The sequence below is a fragment of the Falco naumanni genome, chromosome 3 (assembly GCF_017639655.2).
Source record: "Falco naumanni isolate bFalNau1 chromosome 3, bFalNau1.pat, whole genome shotgun sequence".
NCBI classification, from domain to species: Eukaryota; Metazoa; Chordata; class Aves; order Falconiformes; family Falconidae; genus Falco; species Falco naumanni.
This window is the reverse complement of record NC_054056.1, coordinates 93,379,026-93,405,550: the sequence shown is the minus strand read 5'-3', so window position 1 is coordinate 93,405,550 and position 26,525 is coordinate 93,379,026. Positions and strand designations below refer to the sequence as shown.

Sequence of the window (26,525 nt, the reverse complement as noted above, 5' to 3'; positions counted from 1 at the left end):
AGGTCTTCTAAGAAATTAGATATTACACATCTATGCCAGGTTTCTCTTTCTTTCTTATTAGTCAACAGGATATTTTGGACAGGAACATCTCTATTTATACAGTAATTCCCTACTAAATTTGCAACAGAGCCAGATACTGAAGCAGACAACAAATACCATTTTCTGGTAATTCAAGTACAGCATCAGCTGTTACAATATTTTCTGGGAGCTAATACTGAGCGTTACTATTATGGATAATGCACTTCACATCACATGCAGCAAGTGCCCTCCAGTAAAGCCACCACAGCATTTTTATACCAATGGCACTGAGGGCCTCCCCCCCTCCAGTGTTAACTGCCCATTGCCAATTTAACTAGCAAGTGGGCTATTATGTACTGCTGATGGCCAGTTTCTTGGGGATTAATACTTAATTATAGTGCAAATAAAAACAGTCCAACAAATTCCAGTCTAATTGTAATGGCGTTGCTGGAGGCCAGGCATTCTGCATCTTAGAAATAGGCGGTGTTATAATTGCACTTGAATGGAGCTGAGGACCAGGCTGCAGTGTGTTATGGAAGTGGGAAAGTCTTCTAAAGAGGAGTGAATGCAATAATAAGTACAGGTAATTACTGACTGCAAGACTATTTCTACAGCCCTTGCACATCAAGCTTCCTACCAGTTTTACTGGGAGCTTGTACAATTATGGATGGCAGGGCCTGCCTAAATAATTTTTAAACTGATGAACATGCTTAAAATTAATTATGATGGAATGTGTCTATTTTTAATGAACAACTCAGGACTTCTTTTTGTATTACACATCTAGTGTTTACCCTCAAGTGACATGACTTTTGATGCTAGATTGTCCTTTTTAAACTGTGATATACAAAGCATAACATATGGTCTAAACATATGCCATAAAGCATGCAGCAATATTAAACAAAACAAACAGTTAATCCAAAGTTCATAAGTCGGTTAACACTTTGAAAGCTGACTGACCTCTCAGCAGTATTTGGCAATGCTTTTTATCATCTTTTATGTGCTTTATGTACCTGTTGAGGTTGATCTCGACAGGTCCTGCTCTTCCTTCTGGGGCCAAGGTTATGACTATTGTTCCACACTGATGGGCAATGTCCACATAAACATAGCCAAAGCCAGTTAAGAACACAATCTAGCGGAGAGAGTTAGAAACACATGGAATGTTACTGAAATGACTGTTTTTAATGTCATAATTCAAATTAATTCTATTAATGCCTTCTGGTTGAGATCTTTTGCTCAAATCATGATACTGTTCAGGAAAAACAGAAACAGATTTCAATACTTCAGAAAATAACAGATCTGATACTTTAAGTATTTTGGTTGTACAGTACGATGAAATTTGCATCTCATCCTTCAATTGTATAACTGAATACTGTTAAATAATATTTCTTCTCCAGAAATAAGGAAGATGTGCTGGGGAGGAGGGAGGTTGTATGAAAAAAAGAATAAATTAGGAATTTTTGATTTGTGATTTTGGATTAAGGAGAAAGGCATACTCCTGGAGCTCTGCAAAATCCCACCTTCTACACCAGAAAACAAACCCTAAATTGACATTATTTTCCTGTGCCCTAGCTCAGAACTGGTTAGATGAATGCCTGATAGCATGATGCAAACCACATGAAGACTACAAAATAAGTAACATTTTGGATTCATGAAGACTTGCTTAACAACTCAACGCTGAACACATTTTTAAGCCATCTAAACTGGTTTTGTGTGAAGACCTTCACAAGCAACATGGTGCCACACAGAAATGGCAAAAGTCTATTGGAAAGCATAAAACGTCTAAAAAGACAAGGAAAATGGGAACTTGACAACAGGTTTGTGTCTTGCTTATAGATGTGCAAACTTTAATTCTAAACAATTTGTCCTTAGGAATAAATATTCTACCTAAAGAAATGACATATTGTTTTTGGAGCTTAATTCTGCAATATTTCCATGCAAGTTTTGTGTTTTTTCCAGAATATACAAGATTAACGTCTTTTTAGGTTTGGAAAACTCCCAGCAGTCCTTGTTAGAGCAAGTTAGCTTCTGTTTTCTTGTGGGTCTACTATCAACACAATTGTTTACTAGACCGTAATGACACAAGTTATAATTTAAAGTAAAACTCAAGGAATAACACAAATATAATAGGCTAGCACAGGTAAAATAAACAGTTGTTTGTCTTGAAGAATCTTTCCTGCTTTTAACAAGTCACCAGAAAGAAAAGCACTTGGAAGTTCAGTAGGATCAGCACTTAAAATGATTCTTGTTACACGATTTATAATAACCTTGCACAGATAATGAAATTTTGTTCATCAAATTACGTCTTCTTCTTCTGAGAATTACACATAAGAGTATTTCTAATTTTGATATGTCAGTTTCAATCCTTTGCTTATCTGAAAGAAATTCACAATCCTGCATGATAGCATTGGGAAAAAAAGGACATTTACTGAATTTTCAATACACCTTCATTATTCCAAACCCCCCTCACTGACAATCAAAGATTGGTCATTGCAATTCCAATTTCAGATGATTCTATCAAATCCTTTAATTTTAGTAAATTAGTAATTTCTTCTTTTTAATAGGATAAGTAGTACCTATCTGTGACTAGGTAGAAAGAATACAAATTACTTAAGATCGTCTAAATCCCAGTTAGTTCACAATTGGAAGAGAGTTGTATGTGAAGCTATTAGCCTATTCCTTATTTACTTGTATTTACGTTTTCCTAAGAGAAAGATGGAGTGAGAAATCCTGGGGAAATTCTCTACATGTAAATCCTAAAACTTCAATAACAAAAGGCTACACTTTTTATTTGAAGAGTTCTTCAAGTAGACAATGATCCCCAAATGTTGTCTTAGCATCTAATTCCTTCTAGGAGCCAGATACTTATAAAGAACCCTGGTCTGGCATAACATTAATGACTGAAATTTGAAACCTTGCATTGCCTGACTGGCTTGCTGAATGAAACTGAACTACTTGCTATATAACATAACACTCAATAATCAAGAGCATTTTGTGATTGGTCCCCAGGGAAAACATCTGAAACTAGTATTTCTTTCAAAGAGCCAAGCAGTTTATGTTGATTCCATGTAAACTAATGACTTCAAAGATGGAAAAAATTCCCATCAAAAAGAATTACTCCAGTCAAGGCAGTTTTCATTTACCTCAAAACAGGAGAAAAATAACAGAAGGAAAGAAAAGGGTTTTTTTTGTTTTGTTTTAGAAAGACACAAGTAGCTTCTGTGAAGACACAGAGGGAGAATGACAGTGATAATTTCTACAAGATGTAAAGATAAAAATCCTGTGATAATTAAGTTACCAAACAGAAAGATTTTCCTGCATCCTGGGGGATTCTTTGCTTACAGGGCCTAGAAATTTTCAGGACTGATTTTTCCAGGGAACACCAGGTTCATTAGAAAGAAGTGAAAAAATTTCAGTGCTAGAAAGCCTGTATTTTTGACCTAGCTATTCTTAAAAACAACCAGCGAAGAAGGTAATCTGTATTCTAAAACTTCCACAGGAAGGGGTTTAGGAAGGGCAGCTCCCAAGACTTAAATAAAAAAAAACCTAAAAGCAGCAGAAAGGATATGCTTATTGCAGAGGAACAATATAACGTGCAGGTCAGGAAGACAACCATTTATGCTGTGAACTAGGAAATAGTTGATAATGATTTACTTGTGTTCCTTGATTGTTGATGTCCACAAAATCACTCCATTCATTTACTAATTCATCGGATGGCATCACTTTCAGCAGAATGCTGGGCAACAAATCTCTTGTTTTGCAATCCGGGTAGCTGGAGACTTGATGGTAAAGTTCATGATGAACCGAACATTCAGCTGGAATCTTTCTACAGTAAACTTCAAACTTCGGTGTATCTGAAATTTCATAAAATATACAAGATTAGGCCTTTCTAAAACCCGTATGAAATCAAAACTCACCTATGCTTACAGAAATTAGGGTTTCTGTTTGAAATATTACCAATAAATAAAAACATTACTTTTCTATTGGTTGGAATTTTATATATTTGGGTTTTTTCCTTTTCTATGTCATTAAGATTTACATAGATAATGTTCCACTTATCATTACATTAACAGACTGTAACTGGAATATTGACAATATGTTTTGTGTTACATTTGCAAATCTGAGGAGATTTAAATGTTCCATGGGATTGAACTGATGTCATCAAAACTCCACTGCCTACTAATTTCCTACAGCCAAGTCACCTTGACAGCTGGAACTAGGGAGACCCAAAAGCCTGGAGCCATGTAAGTTCATACTCCCGACCTCAGGATTAGCTCCAATAGCTTCCAGGCTTCAGTATCTTCCAGAGTCTCTCACTTTGAGACAGACCTTTATGAGGGCCATCAAGTTCTTGTTGTAACTAAAACACATACTGAACTCAACTTTGTATTGGAAATACAGTAAAATAATTTATACTACAACAGTGCACTGTTTCTAATTACTGCACACTACCTACCTTTCAAGTTTTCTTTCACAAGCAATGGAACGGAACACCTATTATGGATAATTATACGAGGACTAGGATCTTCTGTAAGTGTTAGGTATGTCACGCCAAGATGCTCTTGATAAGTCAGTGCTATAGCTCTACAAAAAAAATACAGCAGATATATTTGATTATGCATGTTTTGGATGAAATCTTTACATATTACTACCCTGGACAATTAAAAACATTCAAAACTAGCATCTGTAAGATTCTTTATGATCAAATTCGAATTTATATACATTTAGGCAAGTACATATCTCCACTGACAAATGTATTTAAACAGAAGGACACATGGAAATAGCAAAAAAAAGCAACATTAGAGAAGACATTGCTTCACAGAGTCTACTCATGAGTTAAACTGAGCACGTGTGTTTGCAAGATGAGAGCCCTAGCCAGCAGAGATTTATATTAAATTAAAAACATGAGATTGTAGGCCCAAATTTTCAACATAAATCTTTAAAATTTTCCAGAAGAATTTGCACGCATACTTCTCTGATACACATGAAATATATTTTTAACAAATACATATATCTGCAACTGACAGCTCCACTGGAATGATCCACAATGCTATCACCCTTTCAAATGCTAATGATATGCATCATCACTAAGTAAATTTCTAAAATTAAAATAAATTAATTTAGTTCTGCTCATTCACTACATAAAACGTCTTCATGCATAAACACAAAAACTTTTTTTTTTTCTTGTGCAAATGTATTGGCTATTTCTGTAAAACTTCACCTCATGGTGATTTTAAAAATCCAAACAGTCTGAAAATTTGGTTAGGAGCAGAAAATCCTTTATGTCTATCTCAGAATTACAAGGAATCCTTTTCTTGTTTTTCCCATTAAATTTTTTTTTCAAATCTGACGACTGTCTAGGAGTCTTTGGTATCCACTATGACACCTCTTAGACTCTGCAGAGGAACTGTATGAGGGTTTGAATGTTATCAAGCCCTTCAGACAAGAGAAATAGCATATCACTGGTAATATATACTGATGCAGCTTCTCTAATTTCGGCAGATTGTTTCTTGTTAATACCAGTATAAGTATGAATAGATTCAGATATCAGGTCTGAAAACTGGAGTTGGGCACCTGACACGTCATTGGACTGTTACTTTTAACTAGCTGGATGGATTTTTTTGTAAGTAGAATGCACATTGGATATTTCAAGCTTTATAACTTGGAAATATTTCCTTGTTGTAATCTCAAAATAGTTTCATTCTTTTCTGATTTTTCTGTTTATCTTCTTATTATTCTTACTAAAATATATTTTTACCTTTTATGAACAAAACCCAAATTTTTCTGTTGTATTATTTTACACTGTCCTTGAACTCGTTACCCATAAATTAAAGAGAACCATAATCTTGAATATAAACTTTTCATGCTCTTTTGTATGCATGTAAAAAATAGCAGCCCATACATTTTAAAAATTGTACAACTTGTACACGGTCATAACATTAAACCATTTATAATAAAAGCATCAAAACCATCAGAAGATAACAATTTTTGAATTGAAGTAAGACTTGCCTTTACATATGGGGGGCATGTGTTACTCTGACTTTTGCATTAAACTCTTACGGTTTCTTACTAGCTGAGGCTTTACAGCAACAAGCAACGTTCATTATTCGTGACTGTTCAGGGTACAATACCTGGTACAAAATCCACTTTCAGTACAAACCCCTGTGGGCACTGCCACGCTCTGTCTAGCAAGCTCTTGTTTAATGACAGCTGGTAGGCTCCACAGCTCGCAGCTCGCACCGTAGCTGCCTGGACTGAAACTCAGCAGCATGCGTTTTTCAGAAGGAGGCGCTCCTGAATTTAAGGGACTGGTGTCCGACATCAGGTCCCAGCAGGGCACAGCACTCAGCCCCTCACTGGGTGGTGCCCCAGCTGGACTGATGCTGAACACTGTACTGTCTGGTGAGTGGAAGCTCTGAAAAGGAAAAAGATGGTGGCAGCATGACTTGCTGGTTCCTTACAGAAGTTTATTCATGTTGATCTTGCACAGAACAGCCTCAGGAGCCAATAACTGCAACGAACTAAAGGTTGCACTAAGTCCACTGCATTAAAAGTTATTTGGCCCAATTCTGTCTTCAGGTATACTTACACAGTTAACTGAGCACGGTTATCTACAGTCCACTCTCAGTTCCATAAAATAACCCTACCAAAAGCAACAGTTACATCACTGTAATGTAACTGTGAGAAGAAAATCCATTTATAGATATAAAACTAAGAATGGATTTTAGCCTCAACATTCTTCCAATTCCCCGTCCCTTAAGACTGCCACAAAATGCATAATGCACAAATGTACATACCGATGTGAAGAAAACTAATGCAGAAGGAAAACAATACAGAAACAAGGAACTTTAAAAATTTGTTTATCTGCCAACTCCTCTAGCAAGTTTGACTCTGAGAATTCTTTCCACATATTTTACTATAAAGGTAATCTTCAATAAATATGTATAAATGGTTGATTACAATATATTGACCGTGCATACATTTTGGTTCCTGTAAGCTAGTCCTTAAATATCCTGTGTGTTTATTAGAAAACTGATATTCATGATTTGATGCAGTTCGCTGAAATACATAACCTTTGGGCACGTCTCTAGTTCTGCAGCTTTGTTCAGATAACTGGAATCTTCCCAAAAGGATAACAAAAAGTTTTCAGCTTGCCAGGCCAATATACCTCTTTTACACGCGAACTCAGTAAAAATTCTGAGAACAATTTCAACAGCTACTACGGATTACTCTGCTTATTTTACAGAAATGGCCATTAGTGCCTGAACAGATGGAGAACAGGCAGAACTAATTCTGCAATGTGCAAGAATCTCCTGCTTTGCACAGATTTCTGATCACAGATATTACTGGAGTTGATTTTACCCAGGATTCTTTATTTTAAATTAAAATTGTACAAAATAATTTATCATTATTATGTCTAAAGATTTCTGTTCAAGCTTTGCTATAAACAGTTGAGACCATACAAACCTAACCACCCGTGTACTGCAGAGGACAAACTAAACCGGTGTCCACAGTGCCTTACCTCTTTTCCTGAGTGGGGCTGGGAAACGGAAAGCTGTGGCCTATAATAGATTTGATATGATGTATTGTTGATTATTGTTGTCTTATCTTCTATCTGTAGAATTTGTATACCTTGTCGAACCATCGAAGAAATGCAGAATTGACACAACTGTATGATAATAAAAACGATGATGAGGTCACACACAAAACATATTGAAATATAGTGACTGAACTGCCATTTTCTCTCTGACTGTGGAAAACCTGTCTATATTGGTGCACTTCCTAACTGGAGCCACGTCACATACTTTTGAAGTTGCATCTGTCAATGTTTTCCATCAAGATTGAGAATTCATTAATTCTTTATCCAGGGGATATTGTATTATCTTGATGAGTTGGGCAGAACTTCTTTGGTGATCTAATTCTTGAAATTATACTTCATACACTGTTTATACTCTCATTATGTTTTACATGTATTAACATAATTAGGGAGGAGCTTTCACACTGCGTACATTTGATTGATTTCACCTGCTATATTACTTTATTTTTAAATAATGAAGTTATAAATCATGGTAATTTTCTTCTAACCTTTTGATGACCTGGAAAAGCACCAAGTTTTATTTCAGCTTCAATAAAACCTTCTTCGTCCAACGTTACTACTTCCCCATTATCAGCGTCCTTCCATTTCGGGGAGGTCACATTATGAACCAGTTTAATTGCCACTGATTTATGCACAGTATTAGTATTTGCCCAGTATATTCCAACCTGAAAAGCTTCCTGCAAGTGAAAAATGACCAATTATCACTCGTTAACAATTTGATACACTTCTACTAGAGTTAAATGTAGTTTCCAGTATAAAGTCAAACTCATTTCCTGCCTTTCCCCCTTTCATTCTTTCTATGTGGTACAAAAATAGAGAAAACCACTATGTGAATACAGGACTGATCCTCACACTGGAATCAAGACCATAGCCTACACTGAGACATGTTAATAGGTATACCTTTTGTTTATTAACAGACATGCATGGGGGAAATAAAGGATGGTAAAATAAACAGCAAGTATCAGGTTGTACAATTGGAACCGACCAGCTGCTATGTCAAATTATTTAAATTCTTACAAAAATAAAAATATTGGGGTTGTGATAAGAAAGCACATGCAGGGCCAAGCTAAGGTATGTCAGAAGATCCGTTACACAAAACTCTGAATTCAGGAAGGCAGGCAGCCTGAAGAATCTTCCTTATTTGTAATTCACCCTACCTCATTATCAAACCTTTCTTGGTAGCATAAAGCTATGAAACAACTCAACCTAAAACACTCAAACCAAACATTCCTTCCTGTCTGTCAGCTTTGCTACTGTGGTCAAAACACTTCCCAGATGACAGGCTGGCATAGCAGGGGCCAAAGTCTTTATCTGGCCTTTACAGCACTTCACTTGGGCTGCTACATTATGCCCGTGCTGCGGATTCACTGCCTGAATAGGGAGGAAGGCGAGAGGGCTGCTGGATCAGAGGGCATGCAGGTCTTCTTTCTACAGTATCTTACAGACAATTTTTAACTATGCATGTTTAAGACATGTTCTTCAAACACTGCTATCAAGTATGTTGTCCTACACACTTGGTGACTCAGTGAATGCGGCAAATTTCTGTTGTTATTTCTAGTCCTCATTGTCTGACTAACAGATACAGTGACTGGAAGGTGGGAATCAACTGGGTTGACAGCAATTCTTCAGAATTGGCATGTTTAGCAGAACTGTGCCTGTTAACGTGAATGGCAAAGTTACCTCGAAGTTGGGAGGTATAATTACTTTCCCAGTAGGTACTTGAAGAACGATCTTCTCTCCTTCAAACAGCCAGAGGTCCCACTTGGACTGATTGATAAGCAAAGCCCAGGGCAGCAGTTCTATCAGCAGCGTTTTAACACACGGTTTCCACACTGACAGCTTTACCCGCATTGGGCTATCCCACTGGGACAGTTGTTCGTTGCTGTTCAAAAACAAACAAAAAAAGATAAAGCCAAAGGAATAATGAATTCAAGATTACAAATAAGAAGCTGTCATTTTCAGAAATTTGCGTTTTTTTTAATTTTGAAATAGAAAACCAGTCTCCTCTTACCTTATCATTCTGGAACATACTGAGATGCTGCCAGACATATCTAGCTATGTGCAGGCTGTAAAAATGTATTTTTAACTATACAAACTCAACCTAAATTTGGTCAATTAAAGAAACTCCTTAACAGATTTACCACTGTCCTCCAGAACTAAACCTGTGACTTCTGTAGTTACAAAAATAAAATCACATTTCCATTCTTTTTTCATCAACTCCTCCTACAGCAACTCCCTGTTTCGGTACTGAGACAAACAACTTCTGAATAAACAAGTTTCTAGAGCTGCAGTAAAGAAGATGCATTCACAAAAAAATAGTTCCATTTTTTTAATCCTTGCTGATGTCATCCTCTCAGTGTAATCAAGGGCAGCTCCTAGGCCAAACTACTTTTTTTTCCACCTGCAACAGATTCTGCAGCTTACATACAGGAATCATGTAATTACTGAAAACATATTCACTGTTGATCACATACAGTCTTCTTGAACATGATTCCAGTTTATCTGAGAAGGCAATGCAACAAACATGAAGAAGGTTTAGCAAAGAATTACCTGTCTGAATCCTTTCTATTATATGGCCATGCAGGCTGGGGAGGATTAGCAGTGCCATAGAACTCGGACAGTATTTGGCTGACATTGCCACCTGGATGGGATTTAGTTGTTATCTGTTTAATTAGCGTGGTTGAGATAGGGACTGCACACTCTGATGGATCGTCTTCCTCCCTGTCATTGAAAATAAATTCAGTCACACAACAAGATCAAGCATGAGTAGCATTCACATTTTCTTTAATGAAGCCTTCCAAGCGTACTCTGCAGTAGGAAAACTCTCAAGGTAATCACGGATGAATCAAGTTATGATGTCTTAACAAGTTCCTGAGCATTAGCTGACACGCCTGAATTTGTTATGACACCGCAATGATCTTTCTGTCTGAGACTCTAGAAACTTCAGTATTCTCAAAACACATTTCAAGATCATTTAGGAATTTATTTTGCAAAACACAAAACATGGACTGCTTAAGCAAAAAAATGCCAAAGTGCTTAGGATAGTTCTACCAAATTTAATATTTCCTATCACAGCATTTCAGGCCACACATACTTGTTCTATTGTATCTCCTCTGTGTATACCATACTTTAGGAAAAAAATGCACCAGAAGTTAAAATGTAAATTATTCCTTCTTCTCCATAGAAATGAACCATTTTCAAGGAAAATGAGTATTCTACCTGGCTTGAAATGTCAGGTGGTGTGTAAGATCAGGCTCTATATTTTGCAGTGCTTTCTCTTGTCCTTTCCCTGGAATGACTTGTGTTTCATTCAGTCTCAGACTTCTTTTCTCCAAATGTATGATAATTGGGTCTGGAAGATGGCTCCTTACAATGAAAAGAGGGCTGAAAACAATCTACAAAAAGAAAACAATATACTAATTTATGGCTAATTCTACTCCAGTATTAGAACTGCTGAAAAAAGCTATTAATAAATCTTTGAAGTGGTCATTCTGCCCTTATTTCATTATATGACATATAAGGCATAAACATTTAGATTTCAGAGATGTCAAATGTACTTACTAATCGTTGCTGCACGTGAGAGTTGGGCTCTAAAGTCAAAATTGTGCACCACACATATGTAATTGAACTCTTTGAAGATGGTACCTGTATGCAGAGAGATCAGAAGCATTACACTAAAATTATTTCAGGATGTTGATGTTCAACATTTCATATCAAATAGCAGTCTAAACAAAAAAGTCCCCACGTCTCTCTGATGTTTTATTAATGCTATATTCCATATAGCTATTTTTAGTCATACCTGAATGACAGTGCTGTGTTCTGTATGTTTAGAACTTAGACAGACATCCTGGGACCAGTCTTCATCTCCTGTAGCTTTCACACTCAGCTCGGTCAGCTCATTGTTTTCTAGGACATATGAAGGCAACTTCTGCTTGGCTGCAAGGCAGTTGATGTGTTCTTTAACAACGGCCTGTCCATCCTGACTAATGTAGTGCTGAACCACTTTCAGTTCAATACTTTCAGAAAGGTAACTACAGACTGTCTGTCTTCCACAGATTAGGATCTAAAACATACAAAAATATGCAGCTCATATATAAACAATTGTGAAAAAGAAAGGTCAAAATTGAATTACAGAGTGAAAACCTGTAAAAGAATAATCTTCCTATTTCAGGTTTTCCCAAGCACTGCTGAAGGCAGTGAATGGTAAAACATTATTTTTATTGGCCAAATGTATGTGCAATTTTATAGAAACCTAGGCATTAAAACACTTGAAATATTGCTAAGGCAGTATCCGGGCTTGAAAGAAACATGTAAAATATCCACTCTTGTTCCCACTGAACTCAGCAGTACTACCCACTGCTGACACAGCTTTGGTTTGGATTTTAAGAGTATTGTTATGGTCTCTGAAAAGCTGAGCCCTTTCTGAGCAGACACAGCGATGTACTTCAGAAGAAAGGTTTCTTTCACCTTGCTTTCCCATCACAATCCAGTAATCCAGACCTGTCAGTATTTTTGCTGTTCTAAAGCTTATAATTCCATTAAATGGCTGTACCGTATTTCTGTATTAAGTGCACTCACCTAGAAAATGACCAAATTAGACCCAGAGTTGTTGCTGTCCATCATGCGTGAATTTTTTAACATAGAACATATATCTGACTTTTTCTAAGCGATATCAAAGAACAGCATTCCACACGTATCCCTGCTACAACCATCTTCCTTTCCTTTTCATTAACAAGGGCGCACACCATAACTACAACCTACCAAGCAAAATCTCAGCAGGGCTTTCAGTGACACCAAGCACTGTTTTTGGCTGATTAGCTATATTCCTGTTGCACAACATAAGGTGCTCTGCCATATCCATGAACTGAACATGTTACGTCCACCACATGCTCTGGCTTCTGCCAATGCAGGCAGAATGACTGCAGTATTATTACAGATCTCTTGACAAAGATAGGATGGGAAAAAGTACTGCACAGCAGCCCATTTTCAAATGTTAATTTGGTCATACCTTCTTTCTCTTTTAACAATACAAAGGCCTGAATTACAACCCAGAATAAGATATGAACAGTTTCTTAAAAAAATAAAATAAAATTCTGCTTCTCAAGAGCTTAAAATGGGCAAGAGAGTGTGTAACAAGAACTCAGACTGGAAACCACACAAAGGGATGTTTACTAGAACATGTAAAATATGTGGTGGCAATTGAGCTTTTAAATGCTAAGATCCATACCAAAGTGAAGAAAAGAGTTGTAAAAACTCCTGAAAATGACCCCAGAAAACTGTTATACTTGGGTTTTTTGCACTCAGATGGAGAGAACAACTAGTAAAGTAGCTAATTCATGAATAGATAAGTTTAAACTACTCATGTTATTTTTTGAAAACTGGATCAAATACTTACTTGCTTTTGCACTCCACTGAGCTGCTGAACCTTGATTATAAGTGATGCTGTCCAGCCCTTGTACTGAATGGTACGAATAAAAGTCCCTGTATTGTCCACACCGAATGGTTCAGACCACCGCCAGTTTCCCCAGCCTTCAATACAGATGTGTAACAGCTGGAAAGAAAGCAATTACTACTTCAATACATAACTGGGAAAAAACAGCCTTGCAGTAGGATATGAATTCCCATGGCAGTGAAATATGCTTGGGTTTAGAAGTCAGCAATGCTATGCACACCAGTTCCCTGAATGATCCCCTCATTCTGTGATTCTGTGACTTCAGATACAAGCAGAAGAATCAACAATACCATAAGATGGCTATGCATTATGCATTTCTATAAATTACCTGCTTTAACAGTGTATTTAGGATGATAAAAATGCAGCACACAACTGTTCAGAAAAAAAAGGGTAGGTAGACTAGAGAGCATAAAACAGGAAATAAGAGATTTTACTGCCCTTGAAATAGTTCTAGAAATCCACCCTCTTTATTACCAGCAAGGTGATATGGAATGCAGGTCCAGGCCAGATTTTTGGCCATCAGAAAAAGACAGAAAATTACAAATATCCTTCCCTTCAAAATAAAGAAGGATGCAAATCTATCTGTAGGTATACTTGCATAGGTCACATACATATGTGTGTTAAATGCAGAACTTAGCGTATTGCTGAGAGATGGGAAACATTTCATTTCTTACACAAATGTGGTGGCAAGTTCAAGCTTGACTGCATGAGAAGAAATTTAACTGCATAATTATACTCCCTGTGTGATTTATTCCGGAAAAGGAGTGGCTTTTTTCCAGTTTAACTTAAATCACTTCCAGAGCAATACAGTCTTTCATCATTTGAAGAGCCTTTCATCCATTTACCCACCATACGCACTTACCTCTATCCCATGGAGATTCTTTAAGCCAGAGTAGTGAAAATTGGTACTGTTCCATGTAGGTCAATGAAGTTACATAAATTTACGCCAGCTGAAGATCTGGCTATTTAGCTCTGTATAGATCTTTTGTGGCTGTGCAAACTTAAGGATGTGAGTTATATATAAGGGATCAAAGCAATAAGCATTCTGGGTAAAATTTATTCTTTGCAGAGGGCCAGCACAGAGCCTAAGCATCACTTAAGTCCTTTAAAACAGTTATATAAAGGCCTTGTGGGAATTCTTTCTTGAGGGTTGAATTTCACTCTGATTTTGGACATCTGTCATTAATTAATTTAAGTAATTGAGAACAGGATCAGGCCCAAAGTTTGATTATTTACACTAGAAAAAAATTGAAACCTGTAAATATTATGTTCTCCCATGATTTGTTTCCAGAAAGAGATAGCACTGGCCATGGGTCTGGTCAGTTGGACTTAGTGAAGGGCTGGACATTGGGTTTTTTCATTGTTTTAAGAACCAACCACAGCAACAACTTTCAAAGATATTACAACTCAGTAGCCTGTTTGCAATTTGTGGTATCCTCAGCACAAGTTACACACAGAACAATAACATCCATTCAGTGGGTGGCTTTTGAATTTGCAAGAGTGATGACTGTTGCATTCAGATTCAAATTAGTTTTAAGCTGGAAGCACAAAGGCTAATAAGTGCCAGTGTGAACATGGGCATGTATCTGGATATGCATATGCGTGGGCACAGCTTTATATTCAAGAATATGTTGAGGGAAGCTGTGCACTAGGACATTCAAACTCATAAACAAACATGCCTCTTTGATTCTTAAGTATTAGTTACAGAAAACGAAAAACAAAACAAAACAAAAATTTCCAGTTGCAGTGGCTGGAATCAGTTCAGGTTCTTACAGAGGCAGCTGGGAATAAATCTCATCACATATGAAAACCAAGAGAAACAAGAAAACTGTTTACTTTGGAGAGTTTGGTAGCTGGAAATGACAGCCAAATAATGAGAAAAGGTACTAAGTGGTTAGTTTCAGCTAGAAGGCACACAAAATACGGTGTACTCCAAAGACAGATGTCATAGAACTGCCATAATTGATGATTAGGAATTGTATGTAGCTCCAATATTAGGATGTCTCCCACCCTGTATAAACAGCTTTGCTCACGAGTTAGAATGTTCCCAAGGAACACACGGTCAGCTTTCCCTGAGCGGTCATTAGCTGCCAAATGCTGCCTTACTAATTTTCTTTGTAGCACTGTGATTAGTCTGCATTTAATTTCATGGTTCAGAAAGAAAAATAAAAAAAAGCTATTATCATATATTGGAAATTTCTTATTTTATAAACATAGTATTTGTATATTAGTAAATGCTACGTACAAAGGAACAGCCCTCATCAGTTAAAGATATCTAATATATATGTATTCATGACATAACAATATAAGAATTGGGTACTGTGCACATTCACTTTTGAGCCGTGAGCCAAGAAACTGCATTCCATGAAAATGCAAAGGAATCTCTGGGTGAATCAGTTATTTAAATGTGAGATTTCTGGAATAAAGCTAGAAGCAATTAGTAAATGACACTAAGTGATACAGAGATATATGGCAGGAAATAAAAATTGAAGTAATTTTAGAAAATTGAGTAATCAACTGTTAGTGTTATTTCAGCAGAAGATGTCATAATAGATGGCGTCAGATACTCAACAAGGCAGAGCTCTGATGTTATAAAACTGACCTAATACTACAGATTCACAGTAATTGCCATGTAACTCCCTTTCATTTATCAAACTTTAAGTAAATCCTAAATACTTATTAGACAGTCTGCTTAAAAAAAGTTCAACAAGCATAGCGAAGTATGGTACATATATCAGGAGAAAAGAAAAGTCATTGCAAAAAGATACAAAAATATTCAATGGACTTTAAAAGCATTCTAACAAATATAATCCAGTGATAAGTGGCAATTTATAGCTTAGAATTTAAAACAGACTATCTATTGTATATGAGAAGATAGGCACTCATGCAACCACTTGATTTCTGCATTTTCTGTTACAGAAACATATCAACAGATAACAGATTTTTTTGTTTTGACTAGACTTGGCTGAGGTTTGGATTTGTAATTCTGAGCCATTATGAATTTCTCTTTTTGGGAGGGAAAGAAATTGCCTTCAGGGAGGCAGACTAAGATGAAGGTGCTCCTAATGGAGCGAATGGCTAGAAAAGCTGTATTTGTTATCATGCCTCTTCTCAGAATGTTTCTATTCACTCCTGAAATTTTACTTAGGTTTTCAGCTAGACGTGCGAGTGAAGGATACAATCTGAGTAAATAAAGCTAAGTGTCATATGACAAGGCATGAAGATTAAAATGGAGGATTAAAAATGAGACTAAGAAGGGAGCCTGTCCAGAAAAGGCAGCATTTTCCAGCTGTGTAAGTAATTTAAAGCTTGTGCCCTCAGAATGCTTAGTGATTCAAATTTGATTTCTACTTTGCTTGCAGATCCACTGAAGTTAACTTGGATTCACTGTAGTTACATCGTATCTGTCTTCTAAGTGGAACGGGAAAACGCTTTTTGAAGAATAAGGGTTATTAGTCTCAACTCTGTGAGACTGTGAGAAATCAAGTGAGGACCTGGTTGATGGCGTGGCAGCAGTTGTACAAGATAGTAAAATAAAAAGCTGTGATGATGCAGCAGCATGGAAGAAACAATGACATGGAGATGGGACCTTAATTCTAAGACTTGAAGCTAAATGAATTTTTAATTACAAAATTAAAGGAGAAGAATGATAGGTATTTTTTCGTTGTGTTTTCAGGATACAAGGTGGCCCTTGACCAGGATTAGGACTTACAACAATAAAACCAATTAGTATTTGAGGAAACAGCAAATGAAATGTTTATTCTGCAAATCACCAGCTGCAGCAGCCATCAGAAGAGTTTGAATTTCAGAATGGCTTCATTTACTCATGGGCCATGAGAGATCTGACCAGTTCTATGCCATCAGTCCTTGTAAGAAAGAAGGCCAGTACAGAGCATGGGAGAAAGCAATTTCTATCACCCCTATGCTGGTTAGTAGAAAAAAGTTCACACTCGGCAGACAAACTGACCCTTGTGGGCTCCTGGACACGTTGCAAGCCTCAATACAACCTGCAAAGCAGGCCTGAACCTCGCAGGAACAAGTTGGCTTTACATTACATACTGTGGAAAAGAAGTCTTTTGGTTCAGGAACAGTAACCAAATTATGAAGGTTCATGTGATTCAACAATAATATCAATCCCTATCCGCCCCAGATATTACTTAGAAAGTCAATTACATACAATAGAATATAACCATTGATTTTTAATGCAGGACCCCAAAGAAAAGCAGCAATACATTTATCACTACCTGAACAGTGTAAAATAACATACTTTTTCCTTTTTTTTTTTTTTTCCCTGATGTTGCTCTGTAAATGACCTGGGAAGGTGAGGAGCGGCTGAGGGAACTGGGGTTGTTGAGCCTGGAGAAAAGGAGATTCAGGGAAACCTTATTGCTCTCTGCAGCTACCTGAGAGGTGGCTGTAAGCAAGTAGGGGTCGGTCTCTTCTCCCAGATAACAAGAGATAGGACAAGAGGAAACAGCCTTAAGCTATGCCAGGGGAGGTTTAGATTGGGTATTAAGAAAAATTTCTTCACTGAAAAGGGGCTCAAGCACCTGAACAGGCTGCCCAGGGAGGTGGTGGAATCATCATCCCTGGAGGTGTTTAAAAAACATGTAGATGTGGTGCTTAGTGACACGGTTTAGTGGTGGACTTGATGATCTTAAGGGTCTTTTCCAACCTAAACGATTCTATGATTCTACATAAAGTACAAAAGGTTGTGCAGAGAACCTGTAACATCCCTAAACAATAAATCAGGAAAATAATATCCCTGTAATAACTGATATACAAGTCACAGTTTCTAAGTTTGAACCCACAGAGTACTGTATATCATCTTACATTTTATATAACCCAATACCTGAAAGAATGGTAACTTGAAAATAAATAACAATGAATTATGATCCTGCTGCAGATGCAACATAAATGAAAATTTGGCTTCAGCCTTTTTTTTTTTGTAGGAGAATGAGGAGGTTCTTACTTATATTTATTTCCAAATCTACAACTGCCTTGAAGAATTATGTTTATAAAATTCTAGCAGAAGTTGTGCTTTGCAGGCACACTATTCAAAATAAGAGAAGAAAAACTTTAAATGGGTTCCAGTGAAAATATTACTAATATACTAACCACTACTAATATCTATTCAAGAATTTGTAAGTGTATGTTGAGGAGAACAGAAAAACAAATGATAGAGATATTTTCCCTCAAAATCTATATAAGTAGCAAAAAAGTGGCACAGAGCTGTTTCAGGTATATTTATCTACTTTGATAAGAAATAAATGTATTTTATTTATAACCAGTAACTCAGCCACATTCTCATTGAAGTCATTGCCCAAATCAACACAGGAACTGATTTTTACACACTACACCTGCTGCTTCAAGTTAAGGACAGTGATAAGTGAAAATGGACTGTTATCATAACCCCAGGAGAAGACCGGAGAAAGGTTTGGGAGATGGTATTTCAAATGCAGACTTCCCCTCTGCAACATTATTTTTTGCACAGAAAGGAAATTAATGAATTTAGATCCATTATTATTTGCTTCTTCAGAAGACACTGCTGAAGTTTGAGTGTGGGGAAAATTGCTAGTAATAACTAGCATGTCATAAAATATTTTTGCTGTTTATTCGCAAGCAAACAACCTCTGCAAAATAAATTCAGGGGACTCTTACATGAATAGCTGGTTTTTACATTTGCTGTGATCCCTAGTGGGACCCTCCGACTGCCTACTGTCTTGCAAGAAAGAATTCCTTAACTCTGAGTAAATTGCTAGGAAGATCTGATCTCTTTTAACTTCAGAGTTTCACCCTACGTATCGTATGCTCCAGCTCTTCTAAAAAACACAGCTGTCTTGGAGACAAACATGACTTCTGACATAACTGGGGCCCATCCCACAAAGAACTTGAAGATCAAGATAAGGAGTGCAGACTGAATCCAATAATAACGTAGGAGCCAGGAGCAGAGCACAGTCTGTAGAGCACAGGAGTGATGTAGCTTCTCTTGCCTTTTAACGATATCTAACAGACCCTTAACTTTCATTAAAATGTGCAAAAGGAACTCACAAGGTCTGGCAACTTTTGCTCGAATTGCTTAAAGCCTCAAACATCATCAATTTTGAACCTACCCCAACTCTGAAAGGGACTATATAGTTGGGGGTGTCTTATACCTAAGGAAGGTCAAAACTGAACGAAATCTGAGGAAAACATGGGGGATGGAGCAGAGTAGAAGAGCAAGCATCAGACCTCAGACTTATTACTGAAATATTAGCCAAACTAGCGAGACTTGCAGGAATCAGAGTGAAAGTTAAAAGGGAAAGGTTAGGTTCCCTGTAATGTAGAAGATCCGGGCTGGGAAAAAATTAAGGAAGGAAGGAGCTTTAAGTTAAGCCAAACAGTTGGAGGGACACCATCAACAGTTGATAAATCCAAATCCTTGGTGTGCTATAGCTGTTTTCATAACATAAAAAAAGTTGAACAATTTTTAATTATACCCTAGAGTAGCTTCGTTAATATTGAAATTAATTCTAAATGTAAATAAAGCATATGTAACTATCTGCTACTACAAAAATAGCTTATTTTAGGCATATATATTTAGTTGTGTTAAATAATTCAAATGGTCAATTACTGCATCTCTCACTATGCTAAATTAGCAAAAGAAAAATGGATAATTTTACTGATGTGAATGTAAAAGAAATACAATCCTTTTAAAACTATTTATTTTCATTTAACTGAACTGCCTTGCCATACTAAAAAAACATTTTGCAGAGGTTAAATAAAGTATTTCATGGCAACCGCTGCCTCTTAGTGCCTGTGTAACAAGAAACATGAGCCAGCCAAAGTTGTGCAAGTTGGTTTTCTTTCCCAGTAAGAGAATGTGGTATCTAAGACCTTGTCCTAACTCATTTTATCCCCAAGAGTAAGTCAAGTAAGTCAAGTATGAACTAATGCCTGGAGGGAAGTCCCTGACTCCAGAAGTATGGATTATTTCACATTTATCTTACAATCTGCTCTCAGAGTTCTTAAAATTCACTAACTTGGCAAGTTGGGAATTATCATGAGAAATGAAATAATTTCATAACTATGAAGTCATCTAGCATTCCATGAATATGACACTCAGAGGGTTTGTCCATGCTTGGGCATTATTCTGACCTTTGGATAACAAGCTGTTAGATAGTTTTGCATGGAAACAATTAGAAAAGTGCCACAGCATAACAGGGACAACCTGATCTCTTAACTGAGTCGTCATTTTAATTTCAAGGATTTTATTAATCATTGACAAAATGTACATGACAACATTTGTAATAATATTTAAACAAATCTATTTCATATGATCTAAAATGACGAAGGATTGTGCTGTTTACACGGTTCAGCTGAACTGCCATTCTGAAACACGCTAAATTTACAGTGATTTGTATTTAGCATTAACTAAATCAACAAAGTTTATATAGATACTAAGATTCTCAGACCTTTATAAAGAAAATTTGCTTCTGTCTCAACAGTGTGTGGAAAGACTGTGCTTCCATATATTTTCGGTGAAATTACCTCAGTGCTATTTTTTAGTCTAAATTTCCCAGCAAGAGATGGCTGTTGAAAAATGTTAAAAGACCAGAAGTGTTCTTGAAATTATTTCAAGGGCTGGGACAAGGGAGGTATCGCCCCTCTACTAGAAAAGCCTGCTGGCCAGCAACGTGGTTGAGTCAAGAGGAGTCAGCTGTTAGCTTTGCCATCTCCTGGGACATGGGAATCCAACATGACACTCCTGACTGTTTATCAGTCCAGTTCTTCAGTGAATCTGAATCTGATCAGAGCGAAACAGAACGGGGAAACCCTTTGACATCACCAACTTTCAGATGAAGAATGAACATCTGAAAAATGAATCTGAAGTTCCTACTGTCACCACACCCACTCCCTAATGTGTGATTTTGTTTTTTTGCTGGACTTTTCCACCTTTCATCCTGCACTTCTATTTTTCATTTAATGAGAAACTTACATAGCGGCCATGAAAATGGAATGCTTTGCATTGCTTAAGTCAGTGACTAAAAGGACAAGCTAAAGATCAATGTTTTAATATTTAAGCTCTCCAGATGTCAGATGGCTAATGCCATATGTTGTGCTGGTGGTCTTTAGCAGCTTGGCTGCAACTAACAAAAGGTATCAGTAACAAGCTACAGTTTTAACTCTTCCATTTTTTGCTTTGCTTGAAATAATCCTCATTTTCAAAACTCTTTCCAGTTTGTACCGTTAACTGAATTACACCATTATTAGGAATACAGCATAATCAGAACAACGCCATTAGTAGAACTATCTAGAATGATGGTCAAAAAGACGTTCCCCCAACAGAATAATTTTAAAAATAACCTGAAAACATTAAAGAAAAATATTAAGAGGAAAGTCTTACTTAGTTTTGGTTTTATATATAATTGCTTTAAACTTTTCCTTCTTTTTCCATGTATTTATGAAAAGGTTGAAATGATTTTTTGGGTGGTTGCTACAAAAGGCAGTGATAATTAGTTATGAAATGTAGGTCGCATTTAGTTAGCTTTCTATAAGCTTGGTTGTTATTTCTCCCGCACAGAACTGGAGGAGTTACATCAGTTGTAACCCAAATGCGACTACTGTCACCTGATGAATAGGGATCCTGTCTCACAATCTGAGACTTGCCCAACCGCACAGAGCACAATCACCCATTTGGATTGCTCGCCTGTGGGCTAGGGCATCACAGGTGTTTGGTTTCTATGAGAAAACATACATCTTTTCTGAAAACGCGACAAGGGACGTACAGTGCTCCAGTGACTCTAAAAGTCACCAAATTCTCTAATTATTACACCAGCATACACATTTATAACAAGTCTGTGGCCCCGGCGAGATGGTCCTTCATTAGCCTGCCTTCCTCTTAAGTTTTGACTTCAGTGTCAACTGCAACTGTTTACTCTGGCTGAATTTGCTCTGCACAGGCTACTGCATTCACGTACAACTCAGCAGTTTTGCATATCCACCAACTGACATATGAACTAAAACCACAGTAAATTTGCCATCCCTGCTTCCCAGTGAAACTTGAAACTTGTCAGCAGTGGAAGTGGGCACAGCTCCTGTTTAGAATCACCATCCAAATTTCACCCTCTTTCTCACATGCTAAGGCTGGCATTTTCCAGGGCTCTAGGGGAGTTACCCACTACACTTCTCCCAGGATCTGTAAAAATTTCAGTAACTCTTCAGCACTGCACTGCTGCACATCAAGCAGGGTGGCACAGGTCTCTAGTCTCCCACTCAGCAGGAGCTGGGTATATATTAAAAAGAAAATTAAAAAGCTTTGCTGTTTCATAAACACTTTTTTTTAAAGATATAAATTCTTGCCCTGCCTTGAATCAAGATGAAAAGTCCATTTTTTACCACCACTCAAGACAGCCAACAACATGGTTTCATTGAAATATTTCCTGTTGATAATTTTAAAACATTTTATTTCAGTTTCAGTGTTTATCCTTAAAAAAACACCCAAGAAACAGAAACTGCATTATTTAAACTACATAAGTGGGGTGTTTCTGACAATTTCAAATCTTTTCTAATGCAAGCACATGCTGAGTTGAGAGACTTGTCCAGTTTGACCCTGTTCTGCAAACAATTTCAGTGAACAGATGCTTCTGGTAAAAACAATTCATTAAAAAAAATTCCCCAAACCTCTAATGTACATCACAGAAAACAGACACCGATCACTTAGTTATAAAAACCTGGCAAGCGATCTTCTTTTGCTTTTTTTCAGAAGCTTCAGTTTCCACAACCGCTCAGTTTTACAAAAAGCGGTCGTGCACATCCAGTTCTACCCTCAAGTAACTTCTAAACACTTCTGGCTTTCCTCAGTCTTTGTTTACCTTCTCTCTCTGATGCAGCCTCAGTGTGTGACTCCTGAAGGAACTGGAGCATTAGAGATGGTTGAGACCATACAGAAAACCAACGAACCAACACATAAAACCACCAGTAAGCTTCAGCAACTGCTGTATTCGAAGGGTTGTTTCTGACATACCTGCGGGGACTTGTGAGAGCGCCAGCTGTACTGGTGACTGTGGAGACTAGCCAGCAAAATATTTTCATCCGTATCCACCTGGCCAAACCGCAGTGTCTCTTGTGTGTCATTACAGATCACAAAATGGCTGAAGACCAACTCCTCTGCCTCAGGGCATTGGTTCTGAAAGGAAAGGGATATGAAAGCCAGTAAGCATCAGATTAATTGCAAGACATTTGGCAGCTGTCTGCCCAGTGGCGACTGTTACAACGCAGAAGTGCTTCAAGATCTCTTGCCGTTAGCTTTTGGTCTCATAGTACTCCGCAAAAATTACTGTTTGGATTGACAAAATATATCCTAAGACTTAACATATTTTACTTTATGTTTATGTAATGCTAATCTTAGAGATTTAAAACTACAATAAAAACTAGATTTCCTAACATATAAAAGATTTCAATGAAATTAAATTCAGTGGGAAATGACATGTCGCGTAGGGCAGACGGGGCGCTACAAGCATGAAGAGGCTTCTCTATGGCTGACAACTGATCTCTCAGGCCAACAGGCTGCACTTCCTCCTCCCCAGCTGCTGCTTCTACTTCGAAATGTTGCTGTGGGTCAGCAGCAGAAGACTGTCTCTCTCTCCTGATACCACAACACTTAGAAAAATAACTAAAGAAAAAGCAGGAGACATGGGGAGAGCATTTTCACGGCTCCACAAGGCTAGTCTGAAAACACATCATGCAATTTGACAGTCTAATAGGAAAAATCAAAAACTATCATGGGTTTTAAAAGTATTTTAGATTTTACAATACTTTTTCTTCCTGCCTGCAGCATCCTTCCATCCCTCTTTTTCTGCTTTTCATCTGGCTACTTGTCACTCTGTTGATACAAGGAGACTATACGATAGTCATAAAAATTACCAGAGCTACAGTTCTTCCGGCCCTGAAGGCACGAACTGTAATCCCCTGTACGGGAGAGGTCAAAGTGTGACTGACAATTTGATTTGGGGATCATCTCTTGTGTATTTCTGTCGTAGTTGCTGCTGGGCTGCACCTTCCACTTACAAGCAACTACCGAGTAACCATAACATCTACACCAAGAAAGCAATATTTGGATAGTCTTCATGCAATTTAATGGGTATAACAAAGAATTCATCTTCTTGTGCTTTCTGTTACCTCCTTCTGACCCATCTTTCCTAGCACATACTTTTGACAACGCTTTATTGTTTGTTGGTTCCCTTCTCTCCACAATATAGCCCAGCTGCTCTTTTCTCATCCTTTCTTCCCATAACATTTTCTCTAACTTACAGGACCTCCACGGTCTTCAAGAGCTGACTCTGTTTCCCTTCCTTGCTCTCTCAGTGGACATTTAAACAGACATAATGAAGCTAGCACCTCCTCTGTCTATTATCATATGGGTCTCTAGTTCTTTGATAACAATGTGCCTGGAAGCCTACAGAAATTCAGAAACCAAACGTGAGAGAGAGAAAAACATTTCCTCATCGATCCCTATGGATCCTTAATTATCCACAAAAAACAGTTTGGTACATTGCTAGTAGCACATTGCTGGGTGATATACATGGAACAGATTTTCTGAAAAGTGAAGTGTGCAAGATATGTCCAATTTAGCATCCTTTGAGATATGTTCACTACTATTATTAACTTCAGAAGAACCTAAGGTGTGTCTACAGGCAGGTTGGAATTCCTTTTGTGACAATGTCAGAACGGTTGGCATTTGTGCACAAAAATATTAACCCTAGGAGTATATAGCATGAGAACATTTAGATGAAAGCTTCTCTCCAAATCTCTTGTATTCTTCTGCATAAGATCAAGTATCTTCTGTGAAACAAGAGCCAGGTGAGTATAACTAAAACTGCACTTTTTCAAAGCAGTAAAACTCATTACAGGGCAATGTGTCTGTATTGCATTCAGTAGCAGATCTGGGTATGCTAAAGGCTGACATTTACAGTGCCACTTCAGAGCGCAGAGTTTATTTTGGCATTTTCTAGTGGTGGATCTATGACTTTTTACTGTAAAGCTGCCATACCCACACACCCATAAGTCTACCACAAATATATGTATTTTCCTGTTACAGCTTTGCAAAATGTTCTTTATAAAAGGGAGCATTTACTATCCACAGAGCTCAGCATGTTGTTATAGTCAAACCTAGATATAACCACAGGGGAATTTAAGAAATTATTTTTTTTCATCCAATACATTTTTCTTGCTGGTTACACAGAGACTGGAAGAACATCACCAGAAGATTATGAACTTCCTTCTTCTCACCTGAATAACTATAGTTTCAAGTAAGTTAGAACTTGAACTGTTGGTTCTTGCACCTTCTGAAGGAAGAAAAGAATCTAGCCATGTTTTTGCATGCATACAACTTCTAAATTGTACCGGGGGAATGTTATCCCATCAGGGATTATTAATAGACTTGCACACATTTTGGTGCTGATGAATGATTGCCACTAATATGCGATTTAAATGCCAGATTTGCTACTACAACTCACTGCTTTTAACAGCAACGCTTCTCAAAGTTAAGCAGAAGAGGTATTTAAAGCTCAATTTTATAACAGTTCCAAAGTATTAATCAAAGAGATGCCAAGATTTGCATAATAAGGTGTTGCTCCATGCTGCCAGGCTTAACAGAGAGCTAGTGGTGCCTCAAGTCATGACGGTAACAGCTGACTAAAGGATTACCAAGGAAGCTTGTGGATATTTAGCTCAGTATGGCAACTACACACTGTACAGGCAGGGTTCGAGGCAACTCCTATTCTCCTTGTGGTAAATGCAGGAGATTTTTCCCAGACAGAGCACCACCCATGCTTCTTGGTTCCTGGGGAGCTACAGCAGCTCCTGCACTCATCACAGGGAACTGGATCCCGAATTTGCTACTGAAGTCTGACAGCAGAAGCTTCTAGGGTAAGCAGAAAGGGACCAAAAAAACCAAAATCAATAAAACAACAACCCACCAGCAAAAGGATGGAGTGAGGAAATCTGGATCAATAAAAGAAAACGTAGAGAAACCAGACATAATAAAAACAAATAGAACTGGGCCATTTGTGAGGCAATAATGCTAAAGGGCTGAATGATGACTCCAGGAGCTGAAAACACCTAAGTGTGGATTAGCAAAAAAATTCCCTTTCTGAATTAAAACAGCAAATCAAAAGAATCAGTAGCAGATCAACAGCCTGATTAAGATAAAGATAGGGTCAGTTGCTGGGGGACAATTTCCTGCCGCTCTTTAGATTACTTTTCAGCTGTTCTTTTCTCTCAGAGAGGAATGGAAAGCGTCTCTCCTTTACTGGAGTTTCAAGTATTTTGTGAATTCTATTGAGAGAGGGGAAAAACATCCCACATAATACTAGTCACCAGGCTTTCCTTATCTCAGGACTTTCTGCTCAAGTCTCAGCTCACAGCTATTTCAAAGCATTTCTGGGTTTGGGAACCTCACCCCCCACCCCGCCAGCATAG

The 26,525-nt window shown here is 37.5% G+C and overlaps 1 protein-coding gene across 5 annotated transcripts in view; it reads right to left on the bottom strand.

Annotated features, from left to right (window-relative positions):
• Nucleotides 1-26,525, bottom strand: part of VPS13B (vacuolar protein sorting 13 homolog B) — a 477,375-nt gene that overhangs the window by 25,054 nt on the left and 425,796 nt on the right. For all 5 annotated transcript variants that reach the window (XM_040588251.1, XM_040588253.1, XM_040588250.1 and 2 more), the window contains 13 exons: nt 23,071-23,232; nt 13,008-13,163; nt 11,412-11,675; nt 11,174-11,257; nt 10,832-11,007; nt 10,163-10,333; nt 9,293-9,494; nt 8,101-8,289; nt 7,538-7,684; nt 6,147-6,430; nt 4,472-4,599; nt 3,670-3,869; nt 1,029-1,147 (listed from right to left, as the gene is read on the bottom strand). In XM_040588251.1, coding sequence (XP_040444185.1) covers nt 1,029-1,147; nt 3,670-3,869; nt 4,472-4,599; nt 6,147-6,430; nt 7,538-7,684; nt 8,101-8,289; nt 9,293-9,494; nt 10,163-10,333; nt 10,832-11,007; nt 11,174-11,257; nt 11,412-11,675; nt 13,008-13,163; nt 23,071-23,232 — 2,282 coding nt within the window. The remainder of the gene's footprint in view (nt 1-1,028; nt 1,148-3,669; nt 3,870-4,471; nt 4,600-6,146; nt 6,431-7,537; nt 7,685-8,100; nt 8,290-9,292; nt 9,495-10,162; nt 10,334-10,831; nt 11,008-11,173; nt 11,258-11,411; nt 11,676-13,007; nt 13,164-23,070; nt 23,233-26,525) is intronic.